At 49.9% G+C, this 16,875-nt stretch overlaps 1 protein-coding gene and 1 long non-coding RNA gene across 3 annotated transcripts; both read right to left on the reverse strand.

Annotated features, from left to right (window-relative positions):
- Positions 1 to 152: 152 nt before the first annotated feature.
- On the reverse strand, positions 153 to 15,492 carry ccnf (cyclin F). 2 transcript variants are annotated; one of them, XM_060075962.1, is made up of 17 exons: positions 15,216 to 15,492; positions 14,221 to 14,378; positions 13,733 to 13,839; positions 13,555 to 13,622; positions 13,053 to 13,246; positions 12,653 to 12,706; positions 11,993 to 12,097; positions 11,264 to 11,341; positions 10,533 to 10,687; positions 8,198 to 8,362; positions 7,410 to 7,533; positions 6,681 to 6,861; positions 6,090 to 6,177; positions 4,830 to 4,929; positions 4,400 to 4,533; positions 3,777 to 3,940; positions 153 to 2,205 (listed from the first exon to the last, which is right to left on the reverse strand). In XM_060075962.1, exons 1-17 carry the CDS (start codon positions 15,226 to 15,228, stop codon positions 1,640 to 1,642), a joined length of 2,454 nt encoding a protein of 817 aa, XP_059931945.1. In that variant the 5' UTR covers positions 15,229 to 15,492; the 3' UTR covers positions 153 to 1,639. The 2 variants fall into 2 exon arrangements, with proteins under 2 accessions (XP_059931945.1, XP_059931939.1); XM_060075956.1 differs by having other exon boundaries at positions 12,653 to 12,709; positions 15,216 to 15,491.
- On the reverse strand, positions 8,503 to 8,744 carry LOC132474023 (uncharacterized). The gene is made up of 2 exons (XR_009529549.1): positions 8,586 to 8,744; positions 8,503 to 8,541 (listed from the first exon to the last, which is right to left on the reverse strand). It is a non-coding gene; the product is annotated as an uncharacterized LOC132474023 (long non-coding RNA).
- Positions 15,493 to 16,875: the final 1,383 nt, after the last annotated feature.

Genomic DNA, 16,875 nt, shown 5'->3' on the forward strand with positions numbered 1-16,875 from the left:
ACATGACCCACATCACGTGACCCGAGGAGCTGTTGTCTTCGGTCACTATATGCAAATGAGGTGCTCAACCCTAAAATATAATCGTGTTCTTATAATTTGGTTATTATGCGTCTGCAAAAATATTGGTAAAAACGAATTACACAAAGATTGAATAGGATTATTATTTATGTAAACAATTATTTTATTGAAAAGTAATATAATTAGGTATTCACATCAAGACTAGACAGCAATGTACAAAAAAAAAAGTGTGAACATTAAACTTTATAGATTTTGGAATACAGCAAAAAAACAAGCTTCAGTCTCCACTATACATATGAACATTTATCACAGGAGACTAACCTTCTAAAGGAACCTTCTTTTTTATACAAAAGTCACATCACCATTTGCAAAGAACAGTTTCAAGTGAGTACAGTACTCAAATAACCACATCAAGTAAGGCTTAGACATCTACCATTTCTCCGAACGAGTAAAACACATCCACATAATTCCCTTAATTCATATTTGATTGTTTCAACAGCAGTCTGTACGCGTTTCTCCGGGACTTTGCAAGTTATGGAAAAATACTGAGGATCCCGATCGCAGAACCAACACTTTTTGGGTTCCATCTGCCCAGCGCGGCCATGGAATTCTGCGTGATCGGGCGGGTCGTTAAGGCGCGTCAGAGAAACACAACAGCGGAGTCGTTTCGCAAGTCTACCCATGGCCGCGTTCACATCTAGCAGACAGCGTTTTTTGTCTGCTTTCAGCCGTGCAACAAGACTCGCACGTTTTTTTTGTGTGGAGGACGCGGTCCTCCGCCACGCTGCCTCAACGCTTCACCTCCAGCTCCAGGTGCTGAGCGCCCGACCCAGACATTAGAACCACGTTCACAGTCTTCTCTACAGGTAGATTTGGAGGCAGACGAAGCAGGCAGTAGATCACATAGCAACGTCCCACACGTACACAACAATTGAAAATGCTAAAATACATTTAATTTTTTAATTCAAAAATAATAAATTGCTAATAACATCTCCCAAGGTATCACAAGTGGTTATTCTTTTATACCGACAGTGCGTTAGTTTTTTTTTCTTCCTTTTTTTTTTTTTTTAAATACATGTATCTCTATATATATATATATATAAATATATATATAAAAATATACATAACATGTTCTCACAGTTGATTCATGAAATAAAAACCGAAAACCTTTTATGCGCCTGAAACTATCCGAGCTAGCGTGTTGCGTGAGTCTGTGGCCCTCTCGGCCCCCTGAGCAGAGTCCTGTTCCGGGAGGCTCCCAGCAGAGTATAGAGGGGGGGGGGGGGGTTGGACTGGGAGCCAGTGGTCCAGGTGAACAGGAGGTCTGACACGACCAACCAGTAAAAACACCCGACGTGAAAGATGGGACCTGAAATCAAACGTTTTCCTTTTGTTTTACTTAAATACACTTCCTCTTTTTTTAAAATCTTTATTCTCTCTCTCCGTCTTAAAGCTATTTTTTTTTTTTTTTTTTTTTAAATACAACTCCTGGCGGTGGCAGAGAGTAGTGCACGCAGACGCGCGTCAGTAAAATAGCCACGACGGACAGGAAAGTGCTGGAGCTGCGGCATACCGACCCCGAGGAGAGAACCCAGAGGGGGGGCGGCCGTACGCCGATCGTTCACAGGCTCAGAAAGCCCGCCTCCCTCTCCGCCTCCTCCACCTCCATCTCCCCCCCGCTGTGCGCCGCCGCGTTCTTCCTCTTCACCTGCTTGCAGGAGAAGACCGCAGGCCGCTGCATGGGCACCAGGAGACGGAAGCCCGGGGAGGCGTGGGCGCCGCCGTGGCCACCGGCGGCGGGCAAGTCTTTGACGGCGCAGGGGACTAGGGCGGAGTAGGAGCAGGTGGGGGAGGAGCTGGAGCAGTGGATGGAGGCGTAGCCCGAGCTCTGGAGCTCCAGGGGGGAGAAGGGCAGCGGGGCGCGGGAACGGCTGCGGGTCCGGGCCGGGCCGCTACCGCCGCCGCCGCCGCCGCCGCTACCGCCGCACTCCGACGCCTCCCCGCCGCCGCGCTCCGCTTCACAGAAGCTGTTCTCGGCGCTGGACAGGGAGCGGCAGTGGTCCCGGCAGCGGTCCGCACCCTGGTCCCGGGAGTGGTCCAGGTCCAGGTCCATCCGGCGGTCTAGATCGGGGTCCGGACCGTCGGCGGCGTCAAACCACTCGTGCAAGTTGATGGCGTTGACGGATGCTAATAAAAAACAAAAACAAAAAAAAAAGACGAGCGGGAGACGAGGTTAACGCCGTGAACCTCCTCATTTACATTCAGGGCGTTTAGCAGACGCTTTTATTCAGAGAGCGACTTACAATAAGTACAATTGACCGAAGGAGGAGAAGCAACAATATATCACCGTCGTTACAGTAAGGATGTTCCTAGTATCAGGTGCCAAGCGCTGACAATCATTAGGTTAACCCATTCCCCGTACACAACAAAGATAGCTAGGAGAAGACGCTACACGATGCCAAGTCCTATTTTTAAGTGCCCGGACGTACGTACGTACATACATACATACATAAGTGCATATAGGAGGGGTGGGCTATGCGGGTGAACTCTCGGACGAAAGCACGCTCAGACAGATTTTGTTTGTATCCAAGGGACGATGTCACACGCAAACAGAAACGTCCTTCAATGCACTGACCTTTAAAAAAAAACAAGTCTAAACGCAATGAATAAAAATATCGCTCCAATTATCGCGCCAGAGAACAGGTGTCCAAGCACAGCGTCTCTCAATCGTCGACCGACTGTGGACATGGAAGGCAGTCGGTGGCGTGTGGCTGCTGCCCGTAGGGGGCAGTGTTGCGCTAATCCCAACACGAGAAGATGAGCAGAATTAGGGGAAAAGAGGACGGCACGACCTTCATTTGTAAATTAATACGGTCACGCTGTTTAAAACATGAGCCGTCGGTCTGTGTGTGGAGGGCAGCGAGTCGGCTATCCCTTCATCGCCTCGGTCTGTAATTGGTCCAGCAGAACTCGTCTTCATGGGCGTACAGAGGAAAGGAAGTGACCTGCAGACAGAGCTGTCATCTGGGTATAATGGCGTCCACCGGGAGGGGGGGGGGGGGGGGGCAACGCCATTGTATTCGATCGGGGCCGCATTACCATCTTGATGTTATCTGTACCAATGAGCTCATCCAGTGACAGCCGGCTGACTCATGCAGCGCTGGTCATCCTGCCCCCCCCCACATCATAACAGTGGACTGGGGACCCCTCCTAATCAGGGGGCATCGCAGACAGGCCTTCCCGAGAGATGTGGTCATGGGGAGAAGCCTAATGACTACTACCCAGACAATCTGCACCGAGAGACAAATTAAAAAGAGACCAACGGATCGATCGACTCCCTCCGCCCCCCCCCCCTATCCAACTTCCCGCTGTGGAACGTGAGGAGAGCGGTCCCCGTAAAAGAACGGGGACCACGCCCCCTGCAGGCCGGGAGTAGAATCTATTTTGGGGCGGTTAACTTATCAGGTAAAGGGGGGAAATTCAAATGTATGGGATGGGTGCTACTCTGAGCTATAATCGGCATGTACTGCAGATCATTTGACCGGAAAAGGTATAATAAATATACATTAGTAAATGGTACACACTGTCACTTTATATTTTTTGGTATATAAAAAAAAAAAGGACTGGTCCATGCTGTGTAGCCAAGAGGAGTGACCTTTTACACTGAATAACAAACAAGGACCCTTTAGTGTTATTATTCAACACTGTGCCCACGGCGTCATCGGCCCCAGAGGGCCCCCCCGGTATAAAAGACTCACCCTCTCCGTCCCTCTCCAGCTCGCTCTCCTCCAGGTCGCCCTCGTAGCCCGAGCCGGACGCGTCCAGGCTCCAGTCCAGCATCTCCCCCAGCAAGGTCTCCTCCTGGGGGGACAGCTCGGCAGTGGGCGTGCCCCGGTCTGCCTGCAGGTCGTCATCCTTTCTCCTGGGGGGGGGGGGGGAGAGAGGGAGGGGGAGAGGAGGGAGAGGGAGGGGGAGACACAGTGGGCTGCGGTGAGTCACTGCCTAACGATCGCACAACAAACACCGTATGGACAGAGCCGGCCGCAGAGCCAACAGTAACACAGCCCGCAGGAAGGAGGGCAGGGGGGGAGGAGGGGGGAGGAGAGGAGGAGCAGGGGGGAGGAGAGGCAGAGTCGACCATGCAAGGCGACAGCCAGCTCGCCAGGAGCAGTTTAGGGTGTCTCGCTCAGGGACACGTCAGCACTCAGCCAGGAGGAGCCGGGGATCGAACTAGCAACCTTTCGGTTACAAGACAACCACTCTACCCCCTGAGCTAAGCCGTCCCTGCAGGATTATAAACCGGGCTTGAGAGTCCCCAACAGAGGGCTGGAGGGTGGGGTGGGGGGGTGGGGGCAGCTGGTGCTGGGGGGGCGGGGCCAACCTTTTGTTGTTGCTGGAGGGCGAGCAGAGGAAGGTGTGGATGTCGGCCGGGGAGCCGGTGGGGCTGGGGGGGTCCATGGGGGGCTCCACCTCCGGCACCTCCAGGATCTGACACAGCTCCCGGAAGTCCACCACCTGGGGGGGGGGTGGGGGGGTCAGAGAAGGGGCACAGTGAGGCACGGCGGTCCAAGTGCGTGGATGGTGTGTTGTTTTGCGTTGACTGCAACTGGATGCGACTGGCCAGAACCCATGTACGTATGCATGTAAGTATGTATGTATTAATGCATGCATGCATGCATGCATGCGTGTATGTATGCAATGGCAACCGTTGCACACCTGATCCCATGAAGGAGGGATCCCCTACTCTGCGTTCCTTCTCTAGATTTCTTCCTTGCTAATAAAGGGAGGGGGGGGGGGGGGGGGGGCAATACCTTCTCCAGGCTGATCTGTTGGTACGCCTCGTCGTCGAAGCGCTGCTTGACGGCGGTCAGGGAGACGTGGCGGTAGTCCTTGGGAACGTCGGGACTGAAACTGGGGAGAACGGGAGACACCAAAGAGTTAGAGAGACGGGTGAAGCTAGGGAGGATGGGAGAGACCAAAGGGTTAGACGGAGGGGTGAGGCTGAGGACGACGGGAGGAACCAACGTTGGACGCGTTTCAAACGTTGCACGTCACGAAGAACAAAACCTGTCCGCCCACAGAGATTCACTCTTCATTATTTGGCGGAGAAAAAAAAAACTGAATCTACCAAATCGAGCTTCACCCGGGAAAGCGGAGGTTTAGGGGGGGGGGGGGGAGGAGCAGAACTGTTACCTTCTACACAAGCCCATGAAATATTTATAATGACATAAAAAATGGAAAATCTTGTTATTTCTCCATTTGGCGACCTGCGCCAACATGTGATTCATCCAGCCGCCGACTGGTACGACCCATTTAGGGATCCGTTTGGAAATACACAAAGAGAAACACAGACAAGCAGCCACATACCGAGGAGGCAGACGTGCCTGTCCATTCACGGCACAGAAAGGTCATTTAATGTCACATTATAAATGGCTTATTTTTGCATCTTAAATAAAAACCAGTCAAAGCCGGTCGACCGGGGTGGAAGACAGTGAAATGAGCATCGGCCACAAAATGAGAAGCGTTACGACACAACACAAGATCTTGGCTACTGGCAGGTAGCAGAATAAAACCAGCAGAATTACAAAACATTTAAATATAAAACCATTACTACCGCATCTCTGCGGTACTGCTGAAAATATCCCTCACAAAACATAAAAAGACAAATCATCCAAGCAGTTAGAGTTTGGCATAAAGTAATAATGAGAAGTGCCTCCGCACGTTCATCTTCAGAGAGACCGTGGAGGGCAGACAGCTCTCTCTCTTCACCTCCTACACACCGACCCACACAGCTCAAGTCATCTGCACGGCAGACTGCCGGGACCTCAAGTGCACGAATCAAGGAACTAATGAATGACTTGAACACGGCGGCGAAGACCACACACACACACACACACACACACACACACACACACACACACACACACACACACACACACACACACACACACACACACACACACACACACACACACACACACACACACACACGCACACACTTTGGTCCGTGTGCGTGTGCGGTTGTATCGTTTTGGAACAGGACCAGACCATAAGAAGGAGAATGTATTCACCATTTGACGTAGAGTTGCAGAGCGTGTGTGGTGAGGTCTTGTTTGGAGAAGCTTGTGTATTCGACCATCTGTCTGGGCCAAACGGGAGCTGTACGGACAGACGGACGAGGAGAAGGTTACACCGGGGAACAGAAGACCTTCTGCATGATGTCGGAACATTGGGTGTAGCAAACCCCCCCTACTGAGTTACATTTAAATGGACATTTATCCAGTGCGACTTACAAAGTACATTTGTCAGAAGGAGAAGAAACAACAACATATCGCTGTCCGTACAGTAAGGATGTTTATAGAACCAAGTGCCAAGCAGTGTTGCCAGATTGGGCCAGGTTTCCTTCCCAATTTGGCAGCCTTGGCAGCAGCAAGGCAACACTGGTGGCCAGATTGGGCGGGGATCTGGCCCCGATCTGACAACACTGGTGCCAAGCACTAACGATCGCTAGGTTAACCCATTCCCTGTAAACAACAAAGATAGCCAGGATAAGATGCTACACGATGCCAGGTACTAATCTAGCCACCCGACCTCAACACAGGTGAGGTCAGGGTGGACACGGGTCGGGTGGTTCAGGGGCGGGGTCCTGAAGGTTGCGTTACCGTAGTGATGCAGCGCCCGGGACAGCAGCAGCACGGCACAGGCCAGCTTGGCGGGCGGCGCCGTGGCGAAGGCCGAGTGCAGCAGCGACAGCTCGCAGATGTACTTGAAGAGGTGCACGGTGCGCCACTCCAGGTGCAGCAGGTACAGCAGCACCTTGCCGTAGTCCAGCAGCATGGGCGTCTGGAGGGAGGGGGAGGGTCAGAGGTCAGTGACACCGTCACCAACTGATACACAAACACTGGGAGGGATTATCGCAGGTTTAGGTCGGCGGCCATTTTAGAAAACAGATCGATTTGTCCGTAGATGGAAACGCAAACAAATCACACGTCAAAAGGTGCACAACGTGTACGAATATTAGTTATTATCATAAATAAACTGACAACCGGACTGGTGGATGTAATGGACATTAAATGCACAGATTATATAGTTCTGAAACTATATATAAAACTTCAGATAAAATCTATATATACATAAATGTTTTTTGCAATTTACACTTTCTTCCCATTTTCTGAGTAAACAGCCCACAGGCTGTTTATAGACTGGCAATATAAAGTGATTCATGCATGAACCGTTCCTACACAGTCCCTCTAACCAGAGCTGGAAGACAGGCGTGCATCACAGGGAAAGTGAAGCTGGTTTTATGCATAAATCGCAGAGGTCTTCACCGCGACTCCTGAGCTGCTTTTGGGGGAGCGACTCGCGAACAAAACGGCGACGTTGAAACTCACCCTGATCTTGCCCTCCAGCACGGCCATGACCTCGCCCATCATGCGCACCAGGTCCTCATACTTGTAGGTGTTGTCCGTGAGCCAGACGGCCTCGCGGATGGTCAGGATGTCCCGACTCGTGTACCTGGTGGTGGAACGGGCGGTGAACAAACAGTGAGTCTGGTGACTGGGTCAACCTCGGTGTGCATGGACAGCTGGCACGGAAAAAAGAGCAGCAAACGGCAGCAAACAACATTATTGAACTACTGTCCCGGCAACAGAAGATCTGCCAACTTTAATTTAGCAACAGACACGTTTCAAAACCTCCCGGACCGAAAGTCCTCGAGCTCGCTGCCAGTTAACAGGCAGAAATAGAATAATGAAAAAAAGAAAACATAATAATTTGAATAATATTATTCAAATTCAGAACATGCGTTACGTAAAGCAAGAAGGGTGTCAATAGTCCAAAGCAATAAAGACCATCCTAAACCCCAAAACCTACTCAGTACCTAAACCCCCCCCTCAGTCCGACCAGACTCTAGTGTCTGCCCCCCCCCAGTCTCTAGTGTCTGCCCCCCCCCAGTCTCTAGTGACTGCCCCCCCCCCCCCCCAGTCTCTTGCTCTCTGACTGTCCCTCTCTGAGTGTATTAAGTCCATAGTGTCCCTGACTGCGTGACTACATGTATTGACTTCATGGATCTCCTTTGTACAGCGCCCGTGGGTACCTTGAAAGGCGCTTTTTATAATAAAATGCGTTATTATTCTTCTTCTTCTAGTGCGGCGGCCGGGGGGGGGGGGGGGGGGCTCACCGGGTGCAGACCACCATGCAGGCGATGCCCAGCAGCTGGAGGCGGGCCTTGGGCACCGAGCGCCGGCCCAGGTAGCGGTCCACGCAGCCCACCGTCACCTGCAGCGTCAGGCTGGACAGGCTCTTCATGGTGGTCACCTCCACCAGCCAGTCCACCAGGATGTACCTGGCGCAGAGGGGGGGGGGGGGGGGGTTAAACCGGGCACAGGGTGCGTGGGCACTAGGGATCGACCGATATATCTGTCGGCCGATATTCGCGGTTTTTACGTGTATCGGTATCGGCCGATACGCGGCTGATTTTCGCCGATATTTTTTCCGCCTAGTTTTTTTTATTTTTTACTTGTTCTAACTCACCTGTTTTTAATATTTGTTAAATATTGTTCATCTACTTGTTCTTACTTGTTCTACCTCACCTGTTTTTACTATTTGTTAAATATTGTTTTTTATATTGAAGTTCAATAAATGTTCCTTTTTTTAAATTGAGACTTGTAACATTTGTTATCAGTGTTATTTTTATGATTGAGGGAGCAAAAGCAGTATCGGCTCTAAATATCTCATCCCCTCATCTCATTTTCGACCGCTTATCCGGGGTCGGGTCGCGGGGGGAGCAGCTCAAGCAGGCTTCCCTTTCCCGGGCCACATTGACCAGCTCTGACGGGGGGATCCCGAGGCGTTCCCAGGCCAGTGTTGAGATATAATCTCTCCACCTAGTCCTGGGTCTTCCCCGAGGTCTCCTCCCCACTGGACGTGCCTGAAACACCTCCCAAGGAAGGCGCCCAGTGGGCATCCTTACCAGATGCCCGAACCACCTCAGCTGACTCCTTTCTAAGTAAAGGAGCAGCGGCTCTAATCCGAGTTCCTCACGGATGGCTGAGCTTCTCACCCTATCCCTAAGGGAGACGCCAGCCACCCTTCTGAGAAAAAGCTCTAAATATCGGCTCAAGAAAATCGGTATCGGCGTATCGGCTAAGGCTGACGAAAAAATATCGGTATCGTATCGGCCCTAAAAAATCTGTATCGGTCGATCCCTAGTGGGCACCGGGTGACCCAACGGAGGGCAACGCCGTCCGGATCAAGTCCATGTTTTTGGAAATTTAGATTGGCTGATCGTCGCTAGTTTCGTTTTCACACCATTTGAAAGAAAAGAAATAAGACGTAAGATGATAACAAACAGCACGGGAGCACACTTTCATTTGGGCATTAGCGTTCGCACAAACAGTTTTCGGTCTGCGATTCGTAGCCATCCCCGTCATCTGGGTTGAATAATACGGTTGCTTCTGTTCGACACAATCAAAAATGTGATCTCTATAATCGAGTCACCTCTTTTTCTATCTATTATTCCTTCCTTTCCCCCCTTATTAGAGCTGATGCCACCAACAGTGTCGTCATGCGTTTCTCATCTTCCACAGAAGACAACACCGTCTTCCTGTCTGTATTTTTTTTTCAACAACGTTCCTCTAATGACAATAATTATGTTAAAACGTATTGCATTTGGCGCGCCCCCACACCTGAATTCTCGCATGGCTGCGTGCAGTGCTGCCAGTTGTCCATAGAGTAACACAGAGAGACTGACGGGGGCTTCCTCTACAATACCGTGGCCATATGCCCACCCACGACGTTTGCATGAATCATCCAACAAAATGAAACACTGCAAACTATCATCCATGGTTGGATCCTCCAAAGCGAGTATTTAAACTCAGTGGTTCCGATACCGTTAACAGTATCGGAAATTCCTCCGATATATACTCGAGTATACATGATCTAGTTCTGAGGACACATCAAGGTGTCCTTGATGCCCCCTGTTACCCTCCTCATGGGGTCCTTGATGCCTCCCTGTTACCCTCCTCATGGTGTCCTTGATGCCCCCCTGTTACCCTCCTCATGGTGTCCTTGATGCCCCCCTGTTACCCAGCTCAAGGTGTCCTTCATGCCCCCGTTACCCTCCTCATGGGGTCCTTGATGCCCCCGTTACCCTCCTCATGGTGTCCTTGATGCCCCCGTTACCCAGCTCATGGTGTCCTTGATGCCCCCCTGTTACCCTCCTCATGGTGTCCTTCATGCCCCCGTTACCCTCCTCATGGTGTCCTTGATGCCCCCGTTACCCACCTCATGGTGTCCTTGATGCCCCCCCGTTACCCTCCTCATGGTGTCCTTGATGCCCCCCCGTTACCCACCTCATGGTGTCCTTCATGCCCCCGTTACCCTCCTCATGGTGTCCTTCATGCCCCCGTTACCCTCCTCATGGTGTCCTTCATGCCCCCGTTACCCTCCTCATGGTGTCCTTCATGCCCCCGTTACCCTCCTCATGGTGTCCTTGATGCCCCCCTGTTACCCACCTCATGGTGTCCTTGATGCCCCTCCTCAGCGTCTCGGCGGCGCGGGGCCGGGGCGTGTGCGGGGAGGAGCTGAAGAACTGGGCCACCTGCTCCACGCAGGCCTTGCCCTCCAGGCCCAGGGGGTTCCCGTTCAGACACACCTTGGCCAGGGACAGCTGGGGACGGAGGGGCAAGCGTCACGGCTCTGACACCTCACGGAGGAGGGAGGGCGCTCACTCCAAATGCACCCCAGGGTTCTTATTTTCCTGTCGATTTGGTGCCAATTTCGGCAAACCTAACTTAAATAAACATAAAAACACCCCCCTAAGAGAACTAAATTAGACCATTAGCCGGTTGATAAATCGTCGCAGCCAATACTTGGAACCCCATCGGTTTCCCAAAAAAGTGGTTCCAAGTAGGGGCTGTCACGAACGTCAACAACATCATTGACTAGTGCAGTAATTGCACATGGGCCGTCTGCATTAGGGGACCCTCCGACGAGCCCCCGTTTAAACCCCCATTAGAGGGGCAGACGAAGCAGAGAGAGGGGCCGGAACTCGTTAGTCTGCCCATTTCCAGCCCCTCAACATATTTTTAACTACAAATGTCCGAGCGAGGATGAAAAACAGCGCTGGTGCATAAATAAAGAGAATCAACAACAGAATCCACACCCCCGCCTCCCCCCTCCATTACCCGGTCCCCGGTGTAATGGGCCAAACCAAACAGCCATCTGCCCCCCCCCCGGCACCCACCTGTGCCTCCCAGCAGCCTTTGGCAGCGTAGTCACGGAGCGTTCGAACAGACTGCAGGAACCGGCCCGGGTCCGACATCTGAGACAGAACACGGGACACACAGGATGAGACAGCGTTTTAGAACACAGGACACACGCACGGGGAATAACAGGCCCTGCGTATCACAAGCAGAAAAAAGGAAGCGCAACGGTGAGGAGGAAAATATCCCGGGAGGAATACTAAGTGAAGCACTTTTGTGTGCGGTAGAATTTCAGCTGACACCTCTGCAGGTCTTTTTTTTTTTTTTAAGTATGGGGTCGTGACAAAGCACAACGCGAAGCAGTAATGCTGAGGAATAAATTTGAATTATTTTAAACGGAGGCCCCTTCTGATCCCTACTGCCGTCTGGGATTCTTTTCCTTTCATGCGAGTGACCCTACATCTACAGGCCTCGGCCTCTGTGTTAGACCTTCACATTAATACATATTTACATTTAAGGGCCTTTTGCAAATGCAGAATGCAGATTTATTCAAAGCCGGTAGCCGTTGGTGTGAGGTGTCTTGCTCAGGGACAACTCAACACTCTAGGAAGCTAGGAAGAGCGGGGGATTGAACTAGCAACCTTCTGGTTACCAGTGAACCCGCTCTACCTGCCGAGTTAAAAGCCAAACCCTGACCCAGACCTGGTCCAGGCCGGGGTGCTGCTGACGGAGAAGGACGCACGGAGGTCTGGGAGGGGATTCAAACTCACCGACGCCTTGTAGTTCTGATCCCACAGGAGGTACGAGCTCTGGAGGCAGCCGGCCTGGGCGGACTCCTTCAGCATGGCCAACGCCCCCGTGTGCATCTCCTCGTCCTGGGGGAAGACACACGCGGTTTAATGAACGGTTCCCTTTCAATGGACACGACGTCCGGGTGACCCGTGTCACGTCATCAGAAAGAGGGGGGCAGCCATGTACTACATCCAACTCCCTCAGCCACTGAGCTGAGCTTAACTCATGACAGAAAACTACAAGCAAGTATTGTCCACGCCCGGGGCCTGCAGCCATTGTCCCAGCCTAGCCGTGCTGTTCAGCTTGTAGTAGCACTGTAGTTACACTGTAGTTACACTGTAGTAATACTGTAGTTACACTGTAGTAATACTGTAGTCACACGCTGTAGTCGCACTGGGGCTGCTCGATTATGGGAAGAATCATAATGATTACTCTGGTCAATATTGAAATCAAGATTATTCAAACGATTATTTTTGAGTTGAAAACGGTTATTTATTCAGCATGTCTCTCCGGATTTTTTTTTGGAACTGAGAATTTTTACTCAGTTCACTGTAGTCACGCTGTAGTCACTGTAGTCACGCTGTAGTCACACTGTAGTCACGCTGTAGTCACTGTAGTCACACTGTAGTCACACTCACGTCAAAGCACAGCAGAACTCTGGCCAGGGAGTGCAGCAGTGGCCCCTTCTTCTCCTGCTAAACAACAAACGAGAACACCGTCACATTAGAGCCCTGTTCCCACACACAGCCTCCGTGGAAACAACCAAAGACACCACGCCGTGGTCCGTGATGGACTCATTGGGTCTTAGGGTTAAGTTTCCGATTTAAGGCAAGTCGCAGGCAAAGTTGAAGAATTTGTGATCAGAAAAAACTGTGGACGTCGACACAGGTCATGCTTATCACGATGAGAAGACGAGTGATGATCAATAAATCAGAAATTAAATTGAATCAATCATAACACGCAAACCATAGTGAATTGGTATCAAAGTAGCTCTTTGACGGGCCTGTGCAGCAAACAGCCACTACGCAAAGTACTCACGCTCGCTTCGCACTGGGCCTTGAGGCGGTGGAAGACCACCGCCTTGCAGCAGCTGCCCACCAGAGACCAGGGCGGGCGGATGAACACCCAGGTGAAGGGGTCCGTGGCGGCAGGGTGCAGCGCCTCCGCCAGGCTGAAGTAGTGGGACGCCTTGCGGCCGCACACATCTGCCTGCCCCTCGTCGCACTTCAGCGCTGGGGGACGGGACGGGACAGAAGCAGAACGAGCAGAGTGAGAAACGGCGTCCCTCTCGGGGGGGTTGCAGGGTGAGGAGAGGGGGTGACTTACGTCTAGGGATGCATGAATCAAACAATTAAATGTCCTTTAAAACCTTTTTTGTCTTGTAATAAATGAGTAAAACAATATATATATATATTTTTTTTAAATCAAAAATAAAAATGTTCGGTGTATTATTTTCGGCCTTTTTACTCCTTCGGCCGAAACCGAACATTATGTTTTGGGCCATTTTCGGTGGCCGAATATTCGGTGCATCCCTACTTACGTCCTTCGTTGTACAAATAGGCGATCCCCAGCTTCACCGCGGCTTCAAAGTTCCCCTTCTCCGCGGCTCTGGTGGGGGAAAGAAAGAGAATGGCATGTCAAAACAGGATCACCGTACTATATCGTAGCAAAAGACAAGTACACATACTGTAATTATTTTATATTATTAAAGAACTAACCTTTCAAACAGCCAGACACTTTTGGGGTCCGGCCAGGTGTCCCGGAAGCTGACCCGGGCCCAAACGCTGGAGTGGTTGTCGACGATGTCCTTCAGCTGGGAGTGGACCTGGGGCAGACGTACGCCAAGTTACACTCCGCTGAAGCCAGGGGATCAGGTGGTCGCAGAGGCTTGTGTGTGTGTGTGTGTGGAGAGTAAATATCGTGAGGTCGTCTGTGTGTGCCACATGTAGTGGATACTTGTCAAAGTGTGTCCATCTGTGTGTGTGTGTGTGTGTGTGTGTGTGTGTGTGTGTGTGTGTGTGTGTGTGTGTGTGTGTGTGTGTGTGTGTGTGTGTGTGTGTGTGTGTGTCCATGAGCATGTGTGTCCTTGTGTGTGTGTGTCCTTGTGTGCGTGTGTATGTCCTTGTGTGTTTGTGTCCTTGTGTGTGTATGTCCCTGTGTGTCCGGGTGCATGTGTGTGCACGTGTGTGTCCCTGTGTGTACTCACTGCCCGGACAGCCAGCAGGTCCTCGGCGGAGAGGCACTGGAGGACGCAGAGCAGCACCTCCTCTGGGAGGGACAGCAGCGTCTGGGCCTCAGCTCGCCTGCGGACCCTCTTCCGCGCGGTCGGGATGGAGAAGCATTTGGAGCAACGACAGTGGACGACTGGAAAAAACCAAAACACAATGATTAACATCGGAGCAAGAGGAAAGCCATGGGTAACTATGGGTTTAAGCACTGCAGAAAATCGCCATCTTTGATTCGAGCGATAACACATGAACTATTCAGCAGTCAAATGCGCTAAGCTGATGATATATATAGATATATAGATATATATACTATATATTGGTGAATCCTAAGTGACAAAAACGGTAGCCACTTCCATTCATTCACTGTTACAGTAGATGATGTAAACCAGCAGGTAGCCTAGCCTCGGTGGAGGCAACAGCTATCATTTGAATCAGCTTAACAGCCCATGGGTGATACGACCCAAATCGTTGAATGAATAATTTGACCCACCAATTCAAATGACTACACACTCTCATACATATATATATATATAACATAGTCGATGTGTATATTAACCATGCTACACCAGGCAGCCTAGAGAAACACGACTAAAGAGTGGACAGTGAGGGAAATGAGCGCCACAATTTCCCTCCTGTTGCCTAACCTCCCCTCGAATGGGGCATCTCAAGAGTCCTCACCCTTGAGGCATTTGTCATTGACTTTTTGTCATGGAGCATAAAAAAGCCAAGGCAGACGACCTATTTTCGGGTAATATAAAGAAAGCCACTTTTAACTTGAACTTGCTTGACCAGGCAAACCAGCCAAGTCACTGCTAACCATCGGTGTTGACAAACCAAACACATAACTCAACGCAACGCACACAAACCACAGCCAAACGTGCAATAATACTTCATATATGTGTATACATAAGAGTGTTTGCATGTTATTCACTGTTTATTGTGAATAAATAACATTATTTGAATGATTGCTTACCGCCCGCTTTCATTTCACTTGGAGGGATCTCTGATCTGGGATCGTGGTCGTCTCTGGTCCTTCTCGATCCCGCTTAGAATGATTCAAATTACGCCGATATTAATTTCAACTACAGTGTTTGGATCCACCGAATGTTATGACATCCGTATTTTTAACTCAGCTTTAGGATTACTTGTGGTTTTAGTGTGTAGAGTCTGCCTGTAAAGTAGTAAGACTGTAGGCAGCAGTTCAAATGTAGACACGCTTCAAGGACCCGCCCCCATTCCGCCTTAGACCCGCCCGCGCCCCGCATTTGAACCAAAGCAGCCACGCTATTGGCCTCTCAGGGTTACGCCTCACTACGACCAAGCAGGCACCGGATTGGTCACAATGTTAAATAACACCACGGATTGGCTGGTTTTGAGCAACTTTGAAATAGGTAATGGCTATAGGATGACAAACGAGTATTTCGAAGTACGCGCTCCAGACTCGATGCGTTTGATTGGTCGACGTGTTTAAAACACATCTGCGGTGCCGCCCATCGCTGTGACTCATGGGACGTGTAGTTCAGTAGAAACCACATTTTAAAGGTACTGTATTTAAAGGAACAGTAGGCCTACCCAAAATAAAACTCACTCTTTACGGTCTACATGGTAAAATAAATTATACATTACATTTATATACATATATTGTATAGACATTGAATAAAATCAGGAAGATGTAAATAGCAAACCTTAGAGAAATGTAAAGCGGTCCGGATGAATAAGATGGAATATATAAAAATTAGACGTTGATTGTATTGATTTTATCATTGTATTTTTGATGTATCTATATATATATTTAGCCTATCTCTTAAAAAATAATGCAATCTTTTCCATCTGCATGTTTTAACCTTTTTCCTCTGGTTGAAAGTGTGTTAGGTGCGTAAATAACATGATCAAGGATAATTGATGGGGACCTATGGCTGTCTACCGCTGATTGGATGTGTAATAAAAGCCCTCACATCTACATAAACAAAGGGCGGTCACCTGACCCGTCACGCTCACGAGGGTTTCAAAAAGAGCCCCGTGGTTAAGCTGATTTGATGTACTTTTCACCAATTGTTGCGTTGTAAAAGCCACTAATCAAAGGTCTATTGTGTAAGAATAAGGTCCTGCTTTTTTTAAACCCTCGGGAGCGTGACGGGTCAGGTGACCGCCCTTTGTTTATGTAGATGTGAGGGCTTTTATTACACATCCAATCAGCGGTAGACAGCCATAGGTCCCCATCAATTATCCTTGATCATGTTATTTACGCTGAGCAATGCACTTTTACGACAAAGGATAAACACGTCTCACACTGCCATAGCTGTGGTGTAAGCAGTGTGTGGCTTCAACAGTAAATACAAATAAATGTTTAATGTTTAAAACTGATTAATTTAAGTTGTAGGCCTAACTATACTAAACATTTATTTTAAGTTAAATTGCTACTGATAAAGCCTGTAAGTAGCAGTCAGTAATACCATACGTGATTATGCACCACTAGGCTTACTACTAGGCTACTCAAGTAAAAAAACTCAAATTAAATCGAACCTTTATTTTGATATTCCCACAGCGACCCACTGCAGTGGTTTCTGGGATTAGCAGTGAGAGATGCTGCAGTTAGGCGCTCCGATACTCATTTTGGTCTGTGATTGTTCTCA

Source organism: Gadus macrocephalus, chromosome 2 (genome assembly GCF_031168955.1).
Source record: "Gadus macrocephalus chromosome 2, ASM3116895v1".
NCBI classification, from domain to species: domain Eukaryota; kingdom Metazoa; phylum Chordata; class Actinopteri; order Gadiformes; family Gadidae; genus Gadus; species Gadus macrocephalus.

What these genes read in the sequence shown, in the direction of transcription:
- ccnf (XM_060075956.1), bottom strand. An exon ending in CTATTTGTACAACGAAGGAC is followed by an intron (nt 13,247 to 13,554) that starts GTAAGTAGGGAT and finishes CCCGTCCCCCAG; the next exon opens with CGCTGAAGTGCGACGAGGGG. An exon ending in TGCTGGAGGGCAAGATCAGG is followed by an intron (nt 6,862 to 7,409) that starts GTGAGTTTCAAC and finishes CCCTCCCTCCAG; the next exon opens with ACGCCCATGCTGCTGGACTA.